Here is a 21,383-nt window from a genome sequence, read left to right on the forward strand (position 1 = left end):
TAAAATTATAATGGGTTAACATTGATAATGTATATTATTAATAATTAATTATTACAGACTCCTTTCAAGTCATAATAAATAAAAATAAAAATAATAAATTAATTTAAAATATCAATGTCACAACTCATTAAAATTTAAAATTACCTTCTGACTGTTCAATAAAACAAGTCATAGGATGGACAACACAAGTATGGATTAATATATCAAAGTTTTGGTCAAATTATTATTAAATAAAATAAAATAAAAACATATATCATTTTTGCAAGGGACAGGGACTAGATTACTAAAATCGTGTAGAATGCCATAGATAGCCAACAAACTTACATAAATAAATTTGACTTGGCGTAATGATTATTTAGCTTACTGTCATCAAAAAGACAAAGCATAAAGCAACCAACATGAAAGTGACAGGCTCAATATTTTATTTAGACAAAGCTTTCTCAATATTTATATGGGCCACATGGTCATAGGCAGAAAGACTTCCAATAAAAATAAATGCAAAAAGTAACTTAAGCCTCAAAACCAACATGCCCAAAAACATTAATTAGCAATCTAAAAAATAAAAGCAATTAAAAAAAACTAATGGTTATCAGCTTTAAGTCTAAATATCCAAAAGCACATTATAACTGATATTGGGACAAATTATTTTTCCAAACGGTAAAATATTAATTTAGGTCCAATCTTTGTAAATGGTACATAGGAGCCAAGACAATCAAAACTGACAAAGCCAAAAAGTTTATATTAAAACTCACATTATGTTTCAAGCTTTAAAATAAAAACAAATTTAATATGGCATTTCTTTAACGATCAGCTGTGTCTCATAGACATTAATATCACTAAATAAAAATCCCTGAAATATATGAAATGACCAAAACAAAAACATCCATACATATAAAATAGCTCTCTAGTCTCTAAAAATAAACCGTCTCTTTATTGTAAGTAGCTCAACAAAAAAAAAACTTTGACATACCTCAAAATGCTAGTAGCACTTTCTAAGAGATCTTCGCCAACAAGTTATTCGGGTGGTAAAGTTCTTGTTCCATAAAATAACTTACAAATATTGGACTGCGCACATCCAATTGTACAAACTCCAGGCAAATAGTCCAGCACCAGCGGCTTCCCCTTAGGGACATACCATCAGTGAGTATGCTTCCCCTCTTCCGAGAGTGAAGCATAACACTGGACACCATACCTTATAGGGTGTACACATCTGTAGTTGTGGGGCGGCAGACCTTTTGCACCACATCCTCATGGGCACAACCTGGTCACTCACCACCTGTGGAACGTAAGAAGCACCTAACCCTATCCAAAATAAAATGCACATACATAGTACAAGTTTCAGTAAAAGGCATTTAAAAGTACACAGGTAAAGACTAAAGCATTACACAGTCTTCTCACAAAATTTACTTACGTTTGACAATACAAACTAAATTTAAATTTGTCGAGAGACAAGGTAACTATGCCAAACTTTAAATATTAAAACATTACTAAGTACCATGTGAAATTTGGATAAAAGAGCTAACTTACTAAATTAGTTAGTTAAAATAAGCTACCATTGACAAATGCAAAAGCTAGCACCACCATAAAAGAAAAGAAAGTCATACATGAGCGCACCACCACTGACACTACTCTTTAACAGCGCTGATGTTTCCGACAACTTGCGCTTATCCGGAGAAGGGGCTCACCAGTGTCCCTCTCGAAGATGGATACTTGTTCAAAGCAGGGCACACAATTATCCCTCTCGAAGATTCACACCAGTCCAGGCTACATTACAGCAACTTACATGTCAATGTATTATATATCTAGGTCATGTGGTCGCCCACTGCCACATTGGCATCCTTCTATATCCTTATGACCAAAGAACAAACAATTCAAAGCTGTGCCCTCAATGCAAGGCAAACCAGGCAAGCTAATGGTCTATAGCAAGTGCAGTCTTAGCAAAATAGAGTAGCAGCGTGAGACTCGCAAGCGAATAAACAATCCGTCTTCGAAACCAAGCTTCCAAAGTTCATGGTTCACGTTGAAAAAAAAATACAAAGTTAGGTTAAGCAAGCACGTTGACGTTGACAGCCCCTTTGTACAGTGTAACCGAGAAACTTTTAGGTTACCTTCTTAAATGGTTGCTATCACGAGTATCGCGACACGCGGCCCTCTTTGTGTCGGCCGGAACTGCTCGAAACGCGATCCGCCATGCTGCCAAATCAACCACATTCTTGACCGCTATTTTGCGCAGGGCGTACGCTACTCTGGGCCGATAACCTATTGGAAATTGTGCCTCGCAGAGCGCGGCGGAGTGGTTGATGGGATATTAAATTATAGACGGATTTGGAGAACTCACTTTTTAATAATATTTTAACTACAAGACACCTACGTGCTTACATGAGGACGGCTTGAGACAGAGAGAGGTCACACAGAGGACAGTATAATTTTTGACATTGACAGATGTCACTTTATGTTACAGACTATATAGATAACTGTATTTTCTTTAAAGGGTGTACATACATTCTAACTTTCCAACAATAATCACTACGTTTTAAGAGTCGGCACTTTCGAACAAGCCTTAAACCGAATTATGAACGTACATTGTGCCAACACACCAAATACATGTCAATATTGCCAACACAAAAAAAAACAACACTAGGGCTTGCCACTACTGGCGTACCTACTCTTTATCGATATCGATAAATGTGCGATACAGTCGCCATCAGATATATCGGAGCGGCCGAGGTGCTCAAAAATATCTGAACACGCACCTAGCGCCATGACAATAGAGGCGTGTTCAGATATTTGTGAGCACTTTGGCCGCTTCGATATATCTGATGGCGACTGTACATGCTGCTGTACTGTACTATAGTAACAGTAAATTTTGAGTATCACTAGGATTAATAAAATAAAAGCAAAATATAAAAATAATTTTATTTAACATATTAAAGATATGATACAGATAGTTTATTATTACAATACGCTTATGTTATGAACGTAAAGTTTGTATGGGGTTAAAGTTTTCTTTTGAGCTACGAATTTGAAACTTCGTTAAAAGATATATTATTTAAATACAAGAAAACTAATTTCAGCGTTTTTGAAAATTCAACCTCTAAAGTGATGAAAAAGGGGTTGAAAGTTTGTATGGATATCAAACATTTTTTCGAGTGTTGGACTTGAATCTTTGTATTTAGGGATATTATTAGAAGACAGGAAAAGTAATTTCAGCGTTTTGTAAAATTCATCCCCTAACAGGGTTAAAAAGGGGTTGAAAGTTTGAATCCATTACAAATGGTTTTGAAACTTCTTAGAAAGGCATAATAGCCGTATGCAAAAAAAAGTGATTGCAACGTTTTTGGAATTTCAACCCCTAAGGGGGTTAAAAAGGGGATGGAAGTTTGTCTGCGGGTGCAAATTTTATTTTAAGCAAGGAACTTGAAACTTTGTAAAAACGTTTTAAATTAAAATACAAGAAAACTCATTTCAGCATTTATGAAAATTCATCCCCTAAGGTGGTGAAAAAGGGGTTGAAAGTTTGTATGGAGATCAGATATTTTGTGAGTGCGGAATGCGGAACTTGAATCTTTGTATAAGGGCATAGGTACCTATTATGAGAATACAAGAAAAGTAATTTCAGCAACCAACATCAAAATCCACTCGACTTAAAACTTCATACAACTTGCTAAAAAATGTCAACATTGCTTGGATATGAAAATTATAGGTACTAAAGATGTAAAATGTTGAAGATAAGATTCCACGCGGACGAAGTCGCGGTGTTGCCCGCGACTTCGTCCGCGTGGAATTGATATTGCATACTCGTAATTACATATATTATTTTGCAGCGCTTCTTAGTTGAGCTATCTTTGCAGCGTTCGCAGAAATTTCTTCTGTTTTAATAATATCCGAATTTAATATTTGGCACTGTCTTCTAATTAAGATTTTGGTCACAAACCAAAATAATTGTTTTTTCATGAAATCCTCATGTTCCTTACATGTCCACCAGGTTATGTTAATGTTTGCCGCAAAAAGTGTGCAAAACATTTGCCCGACATTTTCTTCATATAATAAATGACTATTTTTTTCAAAATAGTTTTTCGCTTCCTCAATTGTACGACACAGCTGGATAGATGGGTACGTTAATGATTTCTTTTCTTGCCACCACTCCCGCAAGCTTATAAATTTATACATTGGGTGATCTGTAACATCTTCCAGTTTCAGCAAATTAGAACACATTTGACAGCCTACGTTCTTCAACAGTCTATAAGCTATGTAACCGCTTAAATATACAATAGGTTGATTTTCTATGTCTGTTAAATCTGTTTCAATTTGCTCCTCCAATTCATTTTCAGGTATCATTAAAACAGGATATTCTTCTTCTTCATTGGTAGTCATTGATGTGAGTTTCTCATCACCATCAACATCATGTTGGCATAATGGATTGACAAGCAATAACTTGTTCAAATCTTCTTCGCAATTAGATCCTCGGTTATGTGGTGCATTCATTCCAGAAATATGAATTGATTTCAATGCACTTACAAAATGTGTGCAGGTAGGATTTCGATTTGTAGGGCTATTCTGTCGTATAAGTCCGAATAGGTTTTCAAGAGCGTCTTGATTCAGTGAGCGTAAATTCAAATAGTTAAATCCTTGATTCTTACAATAACACCAGATATCTTTAAGCGAATTTATGGTTACAATATAACCTTCCACGCATCTGACTCTTTTTAATCTTAACCTGCTATCTGATTTCATGAACTCCATTGACTTCAGCTTTTTCAAAAAACTATTCCAGATTTCTATGTGATTGGTTTTACGAGACACATTTTGTCTTCGTCCCTTTATTACATCTTTTGGGTTTGATGGGCCATTAGTAGAATCAAATAAATTATTAAGGTCCCGTACTACCTCGGATGTTTGTGCCACTTCTTTTCCGTACTCTGTGTCTTCATATTTTTCTGCAATCATCTTTAGAATAGCTGCGAAAGTATTACTTAGAGTTTGAGCGGCATATTTCACTTTCATTTTATGTTTTTGTTTTGGATCTAGCATTACAGAAGATACTTTATGAAAGTACAACATTCCAGTATTTATGGCTTCTGCGTCACGTAAGTGTTGCCACTTAGCCACTTTACCGTCAAATTTCATAGACCCGGCTTCATAAAAGTTATTTCGAATTGACTTGAATAAGTGGGGAACGTCAAAAACTGTATATATTTTTCTCTGATTCACTAGAAAATAGTTAGCAGTAGACGGTAAATGTGATAACTTTTTGAGCAATGTTTAATGCTCCGCAGTTTGTCGGTCCTTGATCACAAACCGTACTGATGACTGTGAAACCAATATCTTCAACAGTGGCAATAATTTCCTTGATAATACTCAATAAGTTTTCTGAGGAAATAGTGCCTTTAACGAAATAAAACGCCAATGGCTGTTTATATTCGTTGCGAATTCCTTGAAGCATAAAGACTAGAGCTTTATCTGCTATCTCGTTTTTCTTTCCGCGGTATTCTCCAGATCCGTAGTCAACATATCCCTCAACTTTATCTGAACATTCATTGTAAATTAGCCGCTTTTCTAATGATATCTCATCAAACAATAACGCGCAGATTTTGTCATTTGGTAACATAGTTGAAGCTTTCTCTTTTAACATTTTCAGAGTTGAGGTATTAATACCAGGATTAATTTCTACAGCTTTAAGTAAGCGTTGAATTGTTCGAACACTGGGCAAAGGCATTATATGCTGCAGAAAACGGTATGTCTTGGGTGACCTCTTAAAAATTTGTAAAGCAGAAATTTTGTTAATTAAATTCCATCGCTTGCCTCTAGGTTTCCGGGCTTGATTTTTCAGAGAGTCTGATACAACATTTTTCAGAAAATCGGAATCTAATTTGTCCAAATCGACGGATGTTTTTGAGAGTGATGATAACAAACACTGTGTTCGCTGCAACTTTTTTACAAGTTTTTTTTTTCGTGGAGTCATTTCTATGTTGCTGTAGCCATATTTTGGCGGTGTTCCTCGTATACAATCTGTGGTTTTATTCGTTTTTACCCTTGAAGTCGAAGCATCATCTAAAACAAAATGATTTGTTAATAATAATTATGATTAGTAACAAATTGTTCATCACTACATAGTATAAAACAAAGTCGCTTCCCGCTGCCTGTCTGTATGTATGCTTAGATCTCTAAAATTACGTAAGCCCCCATTCGCACGGGAGCTTTTTCAACACGCGTTAAAAAGCGGCCAAGTGCGAGTCGGACTCACCCATGAAGGGTTCCGTAGCAGCAAGTAACATAATAAAATTGCGGTTTACGATTTATGACGTATTAAAAAAAAATACCAGACCTGTCTCTGCGTGCCCATTGGCGTGAACAGCCGCAGCAACCTCGCGTTAGTCGCACACGCGACGACGTCGCTGCCCGCCGTGACGCACAGGATCTCCTCGGTATCGGGCATGGAAACGCTCCACTCCTTGCTGCTGCCGACCGACCGCCATAAAACGAGCCTAAACACGAAGTGGTTTAGTTGCATGGTTGATTGGTACCGGTGACCACCTTCCGGCTCCATCATCAGACCCGGAGTACTATCTTGTGTCAAAGATCTCGTTGAGACAAATCAAACGAGCCTAAACATGAAGTGGTTTAATTGCATGGTTGATTGGTACCGGTGACCACATTCCGGCTCCATCATCAGACCTTGAGTACTATCTATCTTGTGTCAAAGATCTTGTTGAGACGAATAAAACGAGCCTAAACACGAAGTGGTTTAGTTGCATGGTTGATTGGTACCGGTGACCACCTTCCGGCTCCATCATCAGACCCTGAGTACTATCTTGTGTCAAAGATCTTGTTGAGACGAGCAAATGAGCAACTTCATGTCTTCATTTCATGATATTAACGCATACATTTCGAAGTATGTTTGAGAAAATAACAATTTTTTCTCAAACATGCAATGAAATGTCGTCGCTCCGGGCGTTATATCAGGCTTCGAAGTATCACGTTTAGGGCGGAGCAACTCCAGAGAACTGTAAAGGAATTTCATACAAAACTGAACGCCTATACTGCAAAACGTAATTCAAGACCAAAAAAAGTATGACAATGTTGCCACTGCAATAATTTGTTTGTAAAATTGTAAATTCCTTTTGATAAATAATCATGTTAAGATAATTTATTCATTAGTAATTTTACTCCTACTATTTAAAAAAGTACTTTTAGTTACTTATTTGTACATAAATACAAGACGCGCTAGTATAAAAGTGGCAACATTTCTTACTTTTTTTGGTCTTGAATTACAGCTTGGCAAAAAAGAGTAGAAATTAAAAAGTGGCAACACTGTAGTGTCGTCCCGTTTTTTTATATAAATTGGTTAGAAAGGGACGACACTAGAGTGTTGCCACTTTTTAATTTCTACTCTTTTTTGCCAAGCTGTACGTTATCTGGAGCGGCTACCGCGAAAACCGAAATTCGCAAATTGCGGGGATCTTTCTCTTTTACTCCAACGAAGGCGTAATTAGAGTGACAGAGAAAAATCCCCGCAATTTGCGAACTTCGATTTTCGCGGTTATAGCCCAGTTTAGGCGGCCGGGAAGTAATAATTAAAGTATTATTTTAATCTTTTACCTTCTAGTTTGCGTTTTTGTCCTGAGACTCCTCCAGCAGAAACTACTGTAACATAACATTATTAAATTATGTACTTGCCTTTATTCAGTTTAAGAATAAAAAGCGGCAAAGTGCGAGTCAGACTCGCCCATGAAGGGTTCCGTACCAGCGAGTAACATAATAAAATTGCGGTTTACGATTTATGACGTATTAAAAAAAAATACTTACCAGGCCTCGCTCAAACCAATTTTCGGTGGAAGTTTGCATGGTAATGTACATCATTTTTTTTTAGATTTATCATTCACTTATTTTAAAAGTTACAGGGGGGGACGACACACATTTTACCACTTTGTAAGTGTCTCTCGCGCAAACTATTCAGTTTATAAAAAAATGATATTAGAAACCTCAATATCATTTTTGAAGACCTATCCATAGACACCCCACCCGTATGGGTATGATGAAAGAAAAATTTTTGTGTTTCAGTTCTAAGTAGGTATGGGGAACCCCCAAAATTTATTGTTTTTTTCTATTTTTGTGTGAAAATCTTAATGCGGTTCACAGAATACATCTACTTACCAAGTTTCAAGAGTTCTTACAGTTTCGGAAAAAAGTGGCTGTAACATACACGGACAGACAGACGGACAGACAGACGGACAGACATGACGAACCTATAAGGGTTCCGTTTTTTGCCATTTGGCTACGGAACCCTAAAAAAAGGTAGCAAATTATGAATACTAATAAAATTTTAATACCTATTTCTGAATGATGTGGTGCCATTTTATCAGAAATCTCGTAAGTTGAGGTCGATGGCACACTGTTTGGGCCATAACCCTTATTTCGTTTTGAATTTGTGGAATCATCATCTTCACCTTAAACAAGGTTGTAAAATTACGTTATATTCAATTCAAACGAAAGTCAAAAAATAAAAATATAATTAAAGTATTATTTTTATCTTTTACCTCCTAGTTTGCGTTTTTGTCCTGAGACACTTCCAGCAGAAACCACTGTAACATAATCAAACATTTTAATTTACTTGCCTGATTTTAGTTAAAGAAAAGCGGCCAAGTGTGAGTCGGACTCGGCCATGAAGGGTTCCGTACCAGCAAGTAACATAATACAATAGCAGTTTACGATTTGGTAATGGTAATGTACATCATATATATTTTTTAGATTTATCATTCTCTTATTTTGGAAGTGTCTCTCGCGGCTCGCGCAAACTATTCAGTTTAGAAAAAAATGATATCAGAAACCTCAATATCAATAGACACCCCACACCCATATGTTGATGACAAAAAAATTTTTGAGTTTCAGTTCTAAGTATGGGGAACCCCCAAAATGTATTGTTTTTTTTTCTATTTTTGTGTGAAAATCTTAATGCGGTTCACAGAATATATCAACTTACCAAGTTTCAACAGTATAGTTTCGGAAAAAAGTGGCTGTGACATACGGACGGACGGACAGACAGACAGACATACAGACAGACAGACAGGTATGGCGAATTCACAAGGGTTCCGTTTTTTTTGCCATTTGGCTACGGAACCCTAAAAACCGGGCAAGTGCGAGTCGGACTCGCGCACGAAGGATTCCGTACCATAAAGCAAAAAAAAACGGAAAAAATTCAAAAACAAAACGGTCACCCATCCAAGTACTGACCACGCCCGACGTTGCTTAACTTTGGTCAAAAATCACGTTTGTTGTATGGGAGCCCCATTTAAATCTTTATTTTATTATGTTTTTAGTATTTGTATAGCGGCAACAGAAATACATCATCTGTGAAAATTTCAACTGTCTAGCTATCACGGTTCGTGAGATACAGCCTGGTGACAGACGGACGGACGGACGGACGGACAGCGAAGTCTTAGTAATAGGGTCCCGTTTTACCCTTTGGGTACGGAACCCTAAAAATCAGTAACAAATTATAAATACCAATAAGGGGTTGTGCACAAATCACGCGAGGTATTTTCGGCTACTTTTTGACCCCCCCTCCTCCTTGGTGATATTTGGTGAGGTTTTTGGTGTAAGGATTCTTATAGGATATCTACTATGGACAAAACGAGCATAGGGATATCGCCGTGGCATCTTAAAAGTTTAATGGTCATTTTTATACTTTGTCAATTATATTTTCCACCAAATATATATTGAGACAATAAAAAAGGGTCATTTTTATACTTCGACAAACATATAACTAGTCAAAATTATACAGGGAGGAAATTATCCGAGTGGACATTTTTATAAACCGTCATTTTTCCTTTAAGTCCACAGTCGCATAAATCCCCCCTCCCCCAACGTGATCTATCGTGAGTTTTTCGTGACCTCCCCTAAAATAAAGATTTAAATGGGGCTCCCATACAACAAACGTGAACGTTTTTGACCAAAGTTAAGCAACGTCGGGAGTGGTCAGCACTTGGATGGGTGACCGTTTTTTTTTTGCTTTTTTTTGTTTTTTTTTTTTTGCATTATGGTACGGAACCCTTTGTGCGCGAGTCCGATTCGCACTTGCCCGGTTTTTCAAACTCTGGAACAATAGGGAATGACGACAGAATTTCGTCCGAGAGGGGCGCCTTGAGATTTAGGCTTGGTACCGCATTCCTTTTTAGCCTGTTTCCATTTTTGTTGAAGGCAGTTGGTGGAAAATGATCTCCACAAATAAATTTATTTTCGTTTAATCTTTGTATGGGTAAATATACCAAATCTTCGTTGCCGGTCAACTTTACCCATAATCGACATCTGAAATAAAGGGATTATCGACAAGTTGTTCGCACACTATTCGTGTCCTTAGGTTACCTAGTTTTTTACAAGAAGAACCTATTCACAGAATGTTTTCGTTTTAATCAAGGATTGTAAACGATAAAAACTGCTCCAAACTAATTAAATTAGTATCTGGTAACGACTCAAAATGAAAATATCGCATAAAACATCAGTTTATCGACCTGTTGGGGTCAAGCGGAAATCTCGCCAAAAATATATCAGACGTTAATCTTCTTACACGCCTGACCCCACAAACTTCACATTTTCGCAAAGATTTGCCCCCCATTTAAGCAAAAGAGAAAATAATTTTGTCTTTTACCAAAAATAATCACTTAATATTACCGCTGTCACGAAAATTTAAAATGACGGTTGACGTTTTACCGATCATACCAACCTAAAGAAAAGTAAGTATAATACGACTAAGTTGAAAGCAAGTATGGTATGTGCTACCAAAATGCAACAACAGTCATTTTAATTCGATAAGATTATTTCTATGCCTCAATGTTGGTAACAAGTACGTTCATAGTTTATCATAGTATGGGGTGTCGATGGGCTGGACAAAATAACTTGACATGGCGGAGTAATCAGCTGTTAATTGCAATGCCAACGAATATGTGTAAATTGTTTAATAATTCGTGATTGTTTATTGTTCAAATATATTTTGAAAAATAAGTTTAAGTGTATAGTTCCAGATGTGTTAGTGATATTTCTTATCTTAAAACATTTATTGAAAGAAACAAAAATAATGGCGCGGTGTCATCTGTCAGCTTCATTCATCCATTGTAGTTCAGAAAAAATGTGACTTGTGCGCTTTGTAACTCTGTTTTTATTTCTCGGGTGCTAGGTGAACATTTAGTACAACCGTTATATGATGGTTGCAGTTAGTTTTACACGAAATGCATGATACAACGTTGCATAATAAACTGGTACTCGTACATGAAAGCATCGTTTATTGAGGCCTATGAGAATTCCTCGACAAAGAAGCCGAGCGGCGTCAGAGAACAACCTTGGTTGTTTATGTGTAGTGTCAGAGTGTGATCGTCGGGTGAAAAGAGGGTTATAAGGGCTGACAACAATGTCGGGGCGGGTACGGAACAAGTCTGACTGTCCTGTGGGGAAGCAGGGTCCGATGCGGGCGACGTTGCCGGTCTCGTCGGTGATGAAGGGCGGGGGGCTGAAGAAGAGCACCGCCAACAGCCCGACGCTGTCGCCCACGAACGTGTGGCGGCGGATATCGCCGGATCACGCCCTCTCGGGCCAGCGCAGTCCTGGCGCGGTTAACTATAAGGGTTTGTAGATATAACGCCTCTCATACATTCTATAATCTTTACTTGGCCATGTCCCATGAAAATTTACTTGTAAATTGTCCACATACCAAATAAATATAACATTGAATTAATGATAGCCTGCAACTCTTATCTTCACTATGGTTTTACAATGTTTTTATTTTCAATCTTTGAAGTTACTATGTTCCTATTTGCCCAATAAACATTGCATCAAATATGGCCAACCAACAGGAAGGTGGCTGGTCAATATGTATATAATCAATCCAAACCCATGGTTATATTATGGTCTAATATGTCATTAGATCCTCAGGTGAAATTATTGCATGCTATGTATGTCTAGCTTGACCCCCTTGGTGATTTTAGTTGACATAGAATAGAAGTACATCCACTTTATGTACAACTTTGTGTACACAATGTACATTCACTAGAGATTAATGAATTTCTTAATTTCTAGAGGATCTTATTCAATTGATTAGGATTAATAGGTCTAGAAAAACAATAAAAGTTTCACTTTAATAAATAATGAAGCAGAAAATCCTGTTTGAGTCATGATTCTTTGTACACTTCATGTCCACATAATTTTTCTTTATAAATAAACAGGTTTTAGCCCAATTTAGGTTCTCTAATAATTCCAAGATTCCAACAATGTTGATCAGTTCCCAGAACTCACAACAAGGCTTAGAATTCCATACTATAGTATCATTATTTTACTCATTATGAACCCTTTTTATACTGTTGAATACATAAAGGAAAGAAACACCCTAACTAAGGGATTAACATGTGATTGTCATCTACACACAACTTTGAGAATAAATCAAATTATTTCTATCCAGTAGATCCAATCCTCTCCAGCATAACGGAGCAACCTTCAATAGATTTTCAGTCTTGCGGAGGCCTCACCTAGGCAGTGTTTTCCGGTACTAATATAATATTTGTATGCAGGTAAAGGGAGGTTTGGTGCGAGTGTCATCAGACGCACGGCTTCATTGGACACACTGTACCACAAAGGCCAGTGGTCACGGGACTACTATCTACACGCAGGACAGCTACAAGTTGACAAATCTACTCAAGTATGTAACATTATCTAATACCTTTAAATAAGCAATTCTTGTTTATTTATATATTTCGGGGATCTCGGGAACGGCTCTAATGATTTCAATGAAATTTGCTATATAGGGATTTTTGCTAGCTAGGTCGTATCTCTGGGAAAACATGCATTTTTGAGTTTTCATATGTTTTCGAGCAAAGCTCGGTCTCCCAGATGTTGTTATATTATTTGGTTATGCTATATGCAGGCCTGGTATGTTTTATATGATTTCAAGAATTTCTAAGTCTAAGAAACTGCCATTGTCTGCATCTACTATATAGTTGCAACACGTACGTTACGAACATTATTTTACTACCATTATTCATAAATGCTTATCAACACTTGGCTCAATGAAATGCTTTAAGAAAAGGAGGATATTAATTGAAAATGTTTTTTGAAGTTACATCTTTCTTTACTTATATACAGTGTGGAAAGATAAGTTGGGCCCTGGAGGGAAACTACCTTAAATCCTGAAGCTGGCTCATTTTACTTAAAGGAGACATTCCTTTATTTTTAAAAAGAAACAAAACTGCATTCAAAGATTTTCTAAAACTCGCTTACCTCGCCCGGGACTCTAACCGACAAAAAATTCCAAAAAATAAACACTAGCAATTTTATTCTACTAGTCGATACAGTTAATGTTTATGATAACATTTCTCCAAGAAACATTAGGTCTTAAACTCGTCGGTCGTATAAAATATCCATAAAATCTAATATTTAGTAGGTACTCAAGATTTTTTTAGACAAGCCAAATTGAAGAAAAAAAAAAGAGAAATCTTTAAATGCCGTTTTGTTTCTTTTTAAATATAAAGGAATGTCTCCTTTAAGTAAAATTAGCCAGCTTAAGGATTTAAGGTAGTTTCCCTCCAGGGCCCGACTTATCTTTCCACACTGTATATCTTCCTATCTGGCGCGTACGGATTAAGTTTTATCATCCATAATAAATAATTGGTTGGGACCAATTTGTCAGAACTGAGGGAGATCCGCTGATGTGGTCCACGAGGAATCGTCATAGTTCGATTTATTAATAGAGACTTTAATTTTTGATTTTAGCACTTATCTGGATAGTTTGCAATGATACTTTTTTCCGGATGATTTTCATTTTTGACGCTAAGAACTCGTATTATACTGTACTACTTCTTTACAAATGATCAGTAGGTAAGTTGCATGACAATAATGGTGTTTTCCAGACTGATGAAGGCGGCGGAGCATCGGGGCGGTCTTCGAGAGGATCCGACGACGACAAACTGGACAGATTCCTTCGCAGCCGTCTGCAGCGGCCGCACAAACCTGCTACCTCAGACTCGGCGCACTCCATGAGCCCTGGCTTTTGTACGTTTTATTAGGTTTTACCATTGACCTTACCTTTTAAATATGGAATGTAACTAGTTAACTACTTACTATACAACATTTTAAATTTCCATTGACTCTAGTAAAACATCCCAACTGTTGCAATTTGATGTGAATTGTACATTCACTATTACCCTCCTCCTTTTAGCTAAAGCTGCTCAAATAACAATAGGCCACCTACCTTAGTGTCAAGTAGGAAAGAAGTTAAGTCTAATAAGTGTAAATTTGAAGATGAATTTTAAGAATATTTCCGAGTCTCGAGAGGCTCGTAGTTTATTTATTTTATGAAACGTGATTTAAAATATCTAAATCATAAAGTTTCTGTTTAAAAAAAGCTATTAAATCGCCGTTTTTGTAACGTAACAAGGATTTTATGTAAGGTACCTAGATAAGGTTTACGTTTCCATCAATTGTCAGATACACAAGACAGAACCCAGAAGACTACTCTTGTTTTGAAGAACCCTATTTATAACATAAGTATTTATTTAATTTAATCATGGTGTTTGAACTAATTTGCTTTTTCCATCAGGGTCACGTTTCGGTAGCGGCAGCGTGCCGCTAAGGGCAGCGCGATCGTCCGTAGAAGGTCTCAACCAGGAGATCGAGAGACTGGTCCTATATCCGGCCAGCGGCACCCAAACGCCGCATCTCGACCGGCTAAAAGACAAGGTATGATGTTTATATCGGGGTAAACTTTGGTAGTGTGCTGCTAAGGGTGCGCGGTCGTCTGTAGAAGGTCTCATATCAACCAGGAGATCGAACGGCAGATAAAAGACAAGACATGATATAGATACTGACTTCTGGCCGAAAGGTGTTGTGTTTTGGAGGTTCCAGGGCGGACTGCCGAATCCGACACAAGAGCAGCCGATTCAACGGAGCCACGCCGTTTTCTCGCCTAAATAGTTTTTAGTTTTAAGTTTATAAAATACATACATATGTATGTTAGTCTGTAAGGTATTTGTAATATGGGCCTTGTTGCCTGATTTAAATTTATAAATAGATATGAGTGATATTTCTGTCTGGAATTAGTAAACTTCAATGTCAAGGTGAGTCTACTAGAGAGTGGTGTCGTTTATTGTCGGCCTGTCGGGTCCATGGCGTCAAGAATGATTGTGTACGAAATATCCATAGATATAGGAATATCGTGAAAGAACCGGTCTAATACCAGCAAGGCCTGGTAATGCTTGCACCAATTTTTGACATTAGGTTATCAAAGCAGACACTGGGCTCCTTTAGATATACTATGGACCTTGAAGTCTGAAAATAAACGCACTTTTTATTTATTTATTTAGTATGCAACATGCAACCGTTTAAAATGCGAAGGACGGAGAGTGGCAGACGATTATAAGTCTTGTGGCGAATGATATAAAGGTTTGTTACCTTTAACATCCTTGTTATTTCTTATTTGGCTCCAAGATATTGATTTGTTTGTAACATTTCAGGTGACGCCCGAGGGCCATCGCGCTCCGCTAGCCGAGCTCCTCAGGCGCTCCGTCAACACCCAAACACCGCACGACCTTTGCCATACTGCTCACTCATCAGGTAAAATGCAAACTAAATATAACCTTAATTTTTTTTTCTTAGGTTGGGTCATTCTGGTAAGTGTAAGAGCTGAACTGTATGACGTCAACCTAAGAACAGACAGTACCAAAATCAAAGGATTGAATGTTATTTTTTTAAACATTGACATTAGAAAATTAATGAATAATGTTACAGCTTCATTTTATAAAATTATTGCTTTTTATACTGCAGATGATTGTAACAGAACAGTCAGCTGCAAAATTATGACACTGATCTCTGTCATTAAAATGCAAATTTAATAAATTACTTATCACAATGTAGCCATTGTAATTATTATTATTGATTGCACTGATATTAACCGTTTATAAGGCATTAGGGTGTCAGGAATTGTGCAAAATTGAACTCTACCACTTGGAAATAAAGTTCGAAATCAGGTGGGAAATATGTTAACTTTGCCTTATAAAGGCTTAAGAGTACCTCAAGACATCAAAATTTTGTGGTTGACTAACATTAACTTCGTGTTTCTTAAAGATTATAATTATTGTAATATTTTTGAACCCTGATATTGTTATATTTTGTACGTGTTATGTGAACCATGACTTGTGGGCTCAGATCCACCGTCCCGAGGGTCGCTCAGGTCACTCTCCAGCAGTGGTTCGGCAGAACTACTGGCCGCAGGTCATCACACGATTTTCAGCTTCCTAGTGACCCCTGGCAATGATGCATAGACATATCTGCACTTAACACAAATGCTTTAATCCAAGCATGTCTTATTTTTGTTTCGTTGTTTTTTTGGTGGATATAAAAAATAAGTTAGAAGGTTAAATTGTCTTAATACCGATTCCATTGTGAAACTGATGTTACCCATATAGATTGGTGCTCTAATGCAACTTTGGTAACCCAATGGAATCAATTATTCAGTAGACAAATTAGTGTCAGACTATGTACAATTGTACAGTTTTTTTATCATCCTTTTAACAGCTCATTTTGAATTTTAATATGATTTGTACATACATTCATTAGTTACCTATTCAGAATAATTACTATTCAAATAAATACACTAATAGTTTTCTCAGTGCAAAAGTATAGATCATCCCTGACAAATGATTCATCAGTTTGTTTGTGAAATGTATTTGTTTTTCTTTCTTTGTTGAGTCCTGTCGCTTATTTTTAGGAAATTAATAATTGTCATAATCATAACATAACTGTAAGTGAGATAACAGTTTAAAATATTACGGTAGGTAATTTTTAGGACAATCAGTATTTATCTAAATTGTCCTAAAATAGTTTAGGCATTATGAAGATATTTTTATAATTTTTTGCATAAAAGGTGCTGAAAACTTTTAACAAGGACAAAGCGATTTAGTAGTTTGTTTTAGTGTCTTGCTTAGTGTATTTAGTCAGTCCTTAATTTTTAAGAGAAGCAGATTTTAGATGAATTATAAAATTATGAGCCCCTCAGGCGCAATTAAAAGTGAAGCAATCGAAAAATTCATAAGCTGAAGGAGTCTTTGGCTATAAGACCGTCTGTTAATAGCTTCGATTTTTAATTTTTGTATATGGTTTTTCGTACTGAGGTGTGTAAAAAAGTGTATTCGTGAGTTGTACTCGTAAAAGAGACACGGCGATATTTATAGCTCACCGCTGGGCGAGTAACTATAAATATCGCCGTGTCTCTTTTATTTACACGGGAGTGCTTATTTTTTGTTCGTGTTTATAGCCGATAGCTCATAGCTTACTAGCTCGCGGTGGGACCAGTGCCTAATGTTTAACACGGTAAAGACTTTTTCATTACTTCACTTTGATGTAAGTTACGTATGTATGAGTAGATTCATTTATATATGGTAAGATAAGAAGGGTAAGGGGTAAGTGAAACCTTCTAAGTTTCATCGTGCCCTGGTTAAAATAAAATATGTCATTTTTATCCAACCCGACCCTACAAATGCTTGTAATTGATTACAGGCGGCAGTGTGTGTTCGTCTCCGGACCTGGACGGGGGCAAGCTCGGCACATCTCCACAGATAAACCGCTTCCTCGCCCGAGAACCGCCAGATGGTTGTGAAAAGGTACTTGTAATTTCATTAGTTACTAATTTTGAAAAAAAAACATTGTTGCAACAATAGAAAGAGATCGATGAAGATTCTTAGGTCCTTAGATGCACCAACCACAATTAGCGGACTGATCAACGTCACTCGACACTAACAGTGAACTGTGAAATAAATCAAATTTAGCGTACGCTTTAACGGTAACAGGCGATTTGGTGCAACCGACCCTTAATCTTAAAAAATCTTATGTGTGTGAAGCCAACTCATTATTTTATTTCGCATGATTTATGTTTAGCTTGAAAGGCGGGCTCGTGATGTTTCCAGATTCTGGATCCTGTGAAACAAATGCTTATATTTTTTCCTAAAAGTTTAAGGAGCAGCAGAACAGTAGCGTGCCTAGGGTTTTGGAGTAGGGCAAGCCGAAAGATATGTTTTCGTAATAACTGTCCAATCTTCACTCTTCGGGGTCAAATGCATCTGCTAGCGTGACGAGGCGAGCTAATCATAGCGCACGTCTGCTACGGAATGAATAATGTCATTTTGTATTTTGTTAGACAAATAGCTCGAGCTTGGTTTGTCGCTTTGAACATGTTTTTCTAGAACGCCGTCATATTTTGATAGCAACGATACAAGTTCCAAAAAATTGCCCCTATTTAATGAAGTGTTTGACTCATCGTGTCCTCTGAAAGGAAGTTCTTGCTGTGCTAAATGGCACACAATATCGACTAACCTCTGAAAAACACTACGATTGTTGTCAACACGCATGTTATGTTTTGATATTTCTTCTGATAATTGTCGCGACAAAGAGGCCTCGATCCTTTGTTTCCCAAAATTGCTAATAGAAATCACTGCACACATATGTTTACCGGAATTCATGTGCCTCTTTATTGCTCCAGATAAATTATTTAAATCGTTATAGCCAAAAGTATTCCAAACGTTAATATCGTTCGAAAAAAATATGCAACACCAGCAATACATCTTATTTGTATGGGAACAACCAACAATCCAATGAGTTTTGTAGACGGCCCTACAGAAATTTCTCTTACGCGACTGACTTGACTGAGAAATACACAAGTCGGGTGTTGGTTTTGCCGCGGAAATTAGGTCCCGTTTTTCGACAAAGGTCAAAGACTTTACCTTGCTTTGGTTGACTACTTGACTAAAACGTGGACGCATTTCAAACCGTCACAAGGAACCACTTCTTGATCCATTGTTAACACTTATTAAACTAAGCGCCACAACAATGAACAAATTCACATTCACTATTTAATCAAATTCACTTCAACAAACTTTCGTTACTTTCGACTCGACCACTGACTCGGCTCAACTAAATAATAATACACTTGAAGTAAACGCGAACGCGCGCTGTGCGAACTTATGCAGCTAACTTCACACAAAATCCAAGCATAAATCGTCTTACAAAATTGCTATACATACCAACAAATAGTTACATCGTTCTTTGACGGTTTGTAGGCTGATAGTGCCCAGAGCGGGACGAAAAAGCAAGCACGGTTGCAAGCCAACGAGTGCGAGTTCGAGCAGGATAGCTAGAACATCCTCCGCCTGATTTAGTTCGCGCGGACGAGGCGCCACGCCGCGGCATAATTTTGCAACACGCTCGTGCCGCGGTTCGAGGCCGCTGTGGCTTGAATTTAATAATACGGGTTCGTTTGGCGCGCGACTTTCAAAATAATCTTTATTGATCTTATCACTACGTAATTTCGGTAAGGCAATTAGTTGCCTTAGGGCAAGCCCGGCTTTTGGGCTTGTATGGAAGTCCCGCCACTGCAGCAGAACCTGACCCTGGTTTTTCTGCCTTTTTACAAGCTTTTATTTACTTTCACCTGACCGTTGTCTGTCTGTAATCAAATCTTGCCAGTTAAATTTGATTCACTTTCTGGTTTCCGATTTAGCTGAAATTTTGCATGCATGTATAAATAGGATGAAAATGCAATATTATGGTACAATCGAGTTGATCTGATGATGGAGACAGGAGGTAGCCATAGGAATTCTGTGGTGAAACAACGCAACTTAATTGTGTTAGGGGTTTTTAGAATTGCCTCGATGAGTATTAGGTGTCTGTCGTAAGAAAAGTACAGTCAGCGATAAAATCTTGTACCAAAAATGAAATTTTTGCCAAAAACTTATTATGATCGATGTCGCTTAGGTACCGCTACGTAGACGGACTGTTCGAGCGCTCGTAAACCGATCTATACTTAAGGGCCGATTTAGATGGCATGGCATGCGATTTTAGAAAATAGTTACCTACATCGCGGACTATGGATTACGTCCAATTCAACTGACCAATCAAAACCCGCAACGGTACGAAACTCGCATCGTCTAAATGGGGGTTTACGTTTGCAGGTGAACCTGAAGGGGTTCGAGTGCTCGTACCCGGAGCCGGGGCCGGTGGTGGCGCCCGCCGTGCCCGGCTTCACGCTGCGCCCGTCGCTGGGCTCCGCCTTCCAGCCGCTGCACGCCGCCTCTCCCTCCGCCTCCGCCGAGCCCGGCGACCACTGACTGCCCCGGCCGCCCCCGGCCCGAGCCCGACCCACCCGGCGGTGCGATTACATCGGGCTATTTGCCGCCGGTTGTCGAATCCAAGTATAAAGGTGATGCGGACGACCGGGGGCCCGTCGCATAATAAAATACGAGCTAGTACGAGTGCGAAAAGTAGGAAATCCGGAGTTATTCCCGGACGGTCTAGAACGCAAAATGACTAGTGTAATATTTTGCCAATATCAGTTTTAGTCCACATCGCGAACGGTCCATAACGGAAAATGCCTACATCATTTTCGTCGTATTATCTTTACGTTAGCGATGCCGACGGAGCCCCGCCGTCGCGGGGCTCCTATTCTGTGCCGTTTGGCCTTCGGCCATTTGAAGATAGCTAACGAACCTAACCTACCTAGTGATATAAAAAAGTAGTCATTTTGCGTTCTGGACCGTTCGCGACTGTACCTATATTCGCAACGAGTGGCGAATTTTTTTAATCTGAATTTAAATCGACACTAGTTTCGAATTACTTATTTCCACGTATACAACGTTTTACAGTAAATATGGCCCTTTAAATTTTCGACGTAGTTGCGTAATGTGCTTATTATAACACCTGGTATCATAATGTAACACGAGATGTACTGTAATATCACTGATAGTATTAACTGGTAATTTATTATGCAATCCGGCCCAGGAGTCGATATAGATATCGAATACCTACGAGACGTGCCGTGAACCCTGCCGAATCCTGATTACGTGGGTACCAATTTTTTTAGCGTTGATTTATTTTTCTTTATAATAACGTCGAGTATGTTGTTGTATTTCGAAAGGTTAACAAGCTGAGACCTGCGAGCTGATATCCTGTGTTTTGGTTGTAACTTATCAGTGCTCCGCGCTCACATTATGTTACGTTTTAATGAATTCCGACTTGATACCAACAAACCGAGCAAGCAATAATTCTTCTAATCGAATTGTATATTCCTGACTTTACAACTCATTTGGGTTACACCGCTACCTAATTCTCGTACCTATTTCCTGATCATCCATAGAAAAGTTTGTTTCTGAATGGTGTCTCTTTCTAGTTAATTTAACCCTTTACCAGACTGACATTTCATAAGTGACAATCGAGTCTTACTCATCAAAAACAGAACACATGTTTGAAGTACCATACCTATGTGGGAAATATATATCCCTTAGCCTGGTAAAGGGTTAATAAAGTTTTCTATCACATTTTTTAACACATGTAAAAATACAGCGAGTTTTTTTTTTTCT

At 37.8% G+C, this 21,383-nt stretch overlaps 2 protein-coding genes and 1 long non-coding RNA gene across 4 annotated transcripts; 1 reads left to right on the forward strand and 2 right to left on the reverse strand.

Annotated features, from left to right (window-relative positions):
• Window positions 1–3,709: 3,709 nt before the first annotated feature.
• LOC134669789 (uncharacterized) lies at window positions 3,710–6,423 on the reverse strand. 2 transcript variants are annotated; one of them, XM_063527416.1, is made up of 2 exons: window positions 6,321–6,423; window positions 3,710–6,051 (listed from the first exon to the last, which is right to left on the reverse strand). In XM_063527416.1, exon 2 carries the CDS (start codon window positions 5,125–5,127, stop codon window positions 3,814–3,816), a length of 1,314 nt encoding a protein of 437 aa, XP_063383486.1. In that variant the 5' UTR covers window positions 5,128–6,051; window positions 6,321–6,423; the 3' UTR covers window positions 3,710–3,813. The 2 variants fall into 2 exon arrangements, with proteins under 2 accessions (XP_063383486.1, XP_063383487.1); XM_063527417.1 differs by having other exon boundaries at window positions 6,326–6,366.
• A 453-nt stretch (window positions 6,424–6,876) lies between these two features.
• LOC134669791 (uncharacterized) lies at window positions 6,877–8,605 on the reverse strand. The gene is made up of 3 exons (XR_010098978.1): window positions 8,331–8,605; window positions 7,600–7,644; window positions 6,877–7,004 (listed from the first exon to the last, which is right to left on the reverse strand). It is a non-coding gene; the product is annotated as an uncharacterized LOC134669791 (long non-coding RNA).
• A 2,283-nt stretch (window positions 8,606–10,888) lies between these two features.
• On the forward strand, window positions 10,889–20,135 carry LOC134669878 (protein FAM117B-like). Its single transcript, XM_063527496.1, has 7 exons — window positions 10,889–11,615; window positions 12,555–12,682; window positions 13,890–14,031; window positions 14,579–14,718; window positions 15,492–15,591; window positions 17,533–17,636; window positions 19,980–20,135. Exons 1-7 carry the CDS (start codon window positions 11,402–11,404, stop codon window positions 20,133–20,135), a joined length of 984 nt encoding a protein of 327 aa, XP_063383566.1. The 5' UTR covers window positions 10,889–11,401.
• Window positions 20,136–21,383: the final 1,248 nt, after the last annotated feature.

The sequence above is a fragment of the Cydia fagiglandana genome, chromosome 13 (assembly GCF_963556715.1).
Source record: "Cydia fagiglandana chromosome 13, ilCydFagi1.1, whole genome shotgun sequence".
In the NCBI taxonomy this organism is placed as follows: domain Eukaryota; kingdom Metazoa; phylum Arthropoda; class Insecta; order Lepidoptera; family Tortricidae; genus Cydia; species Cydia fagiglandana.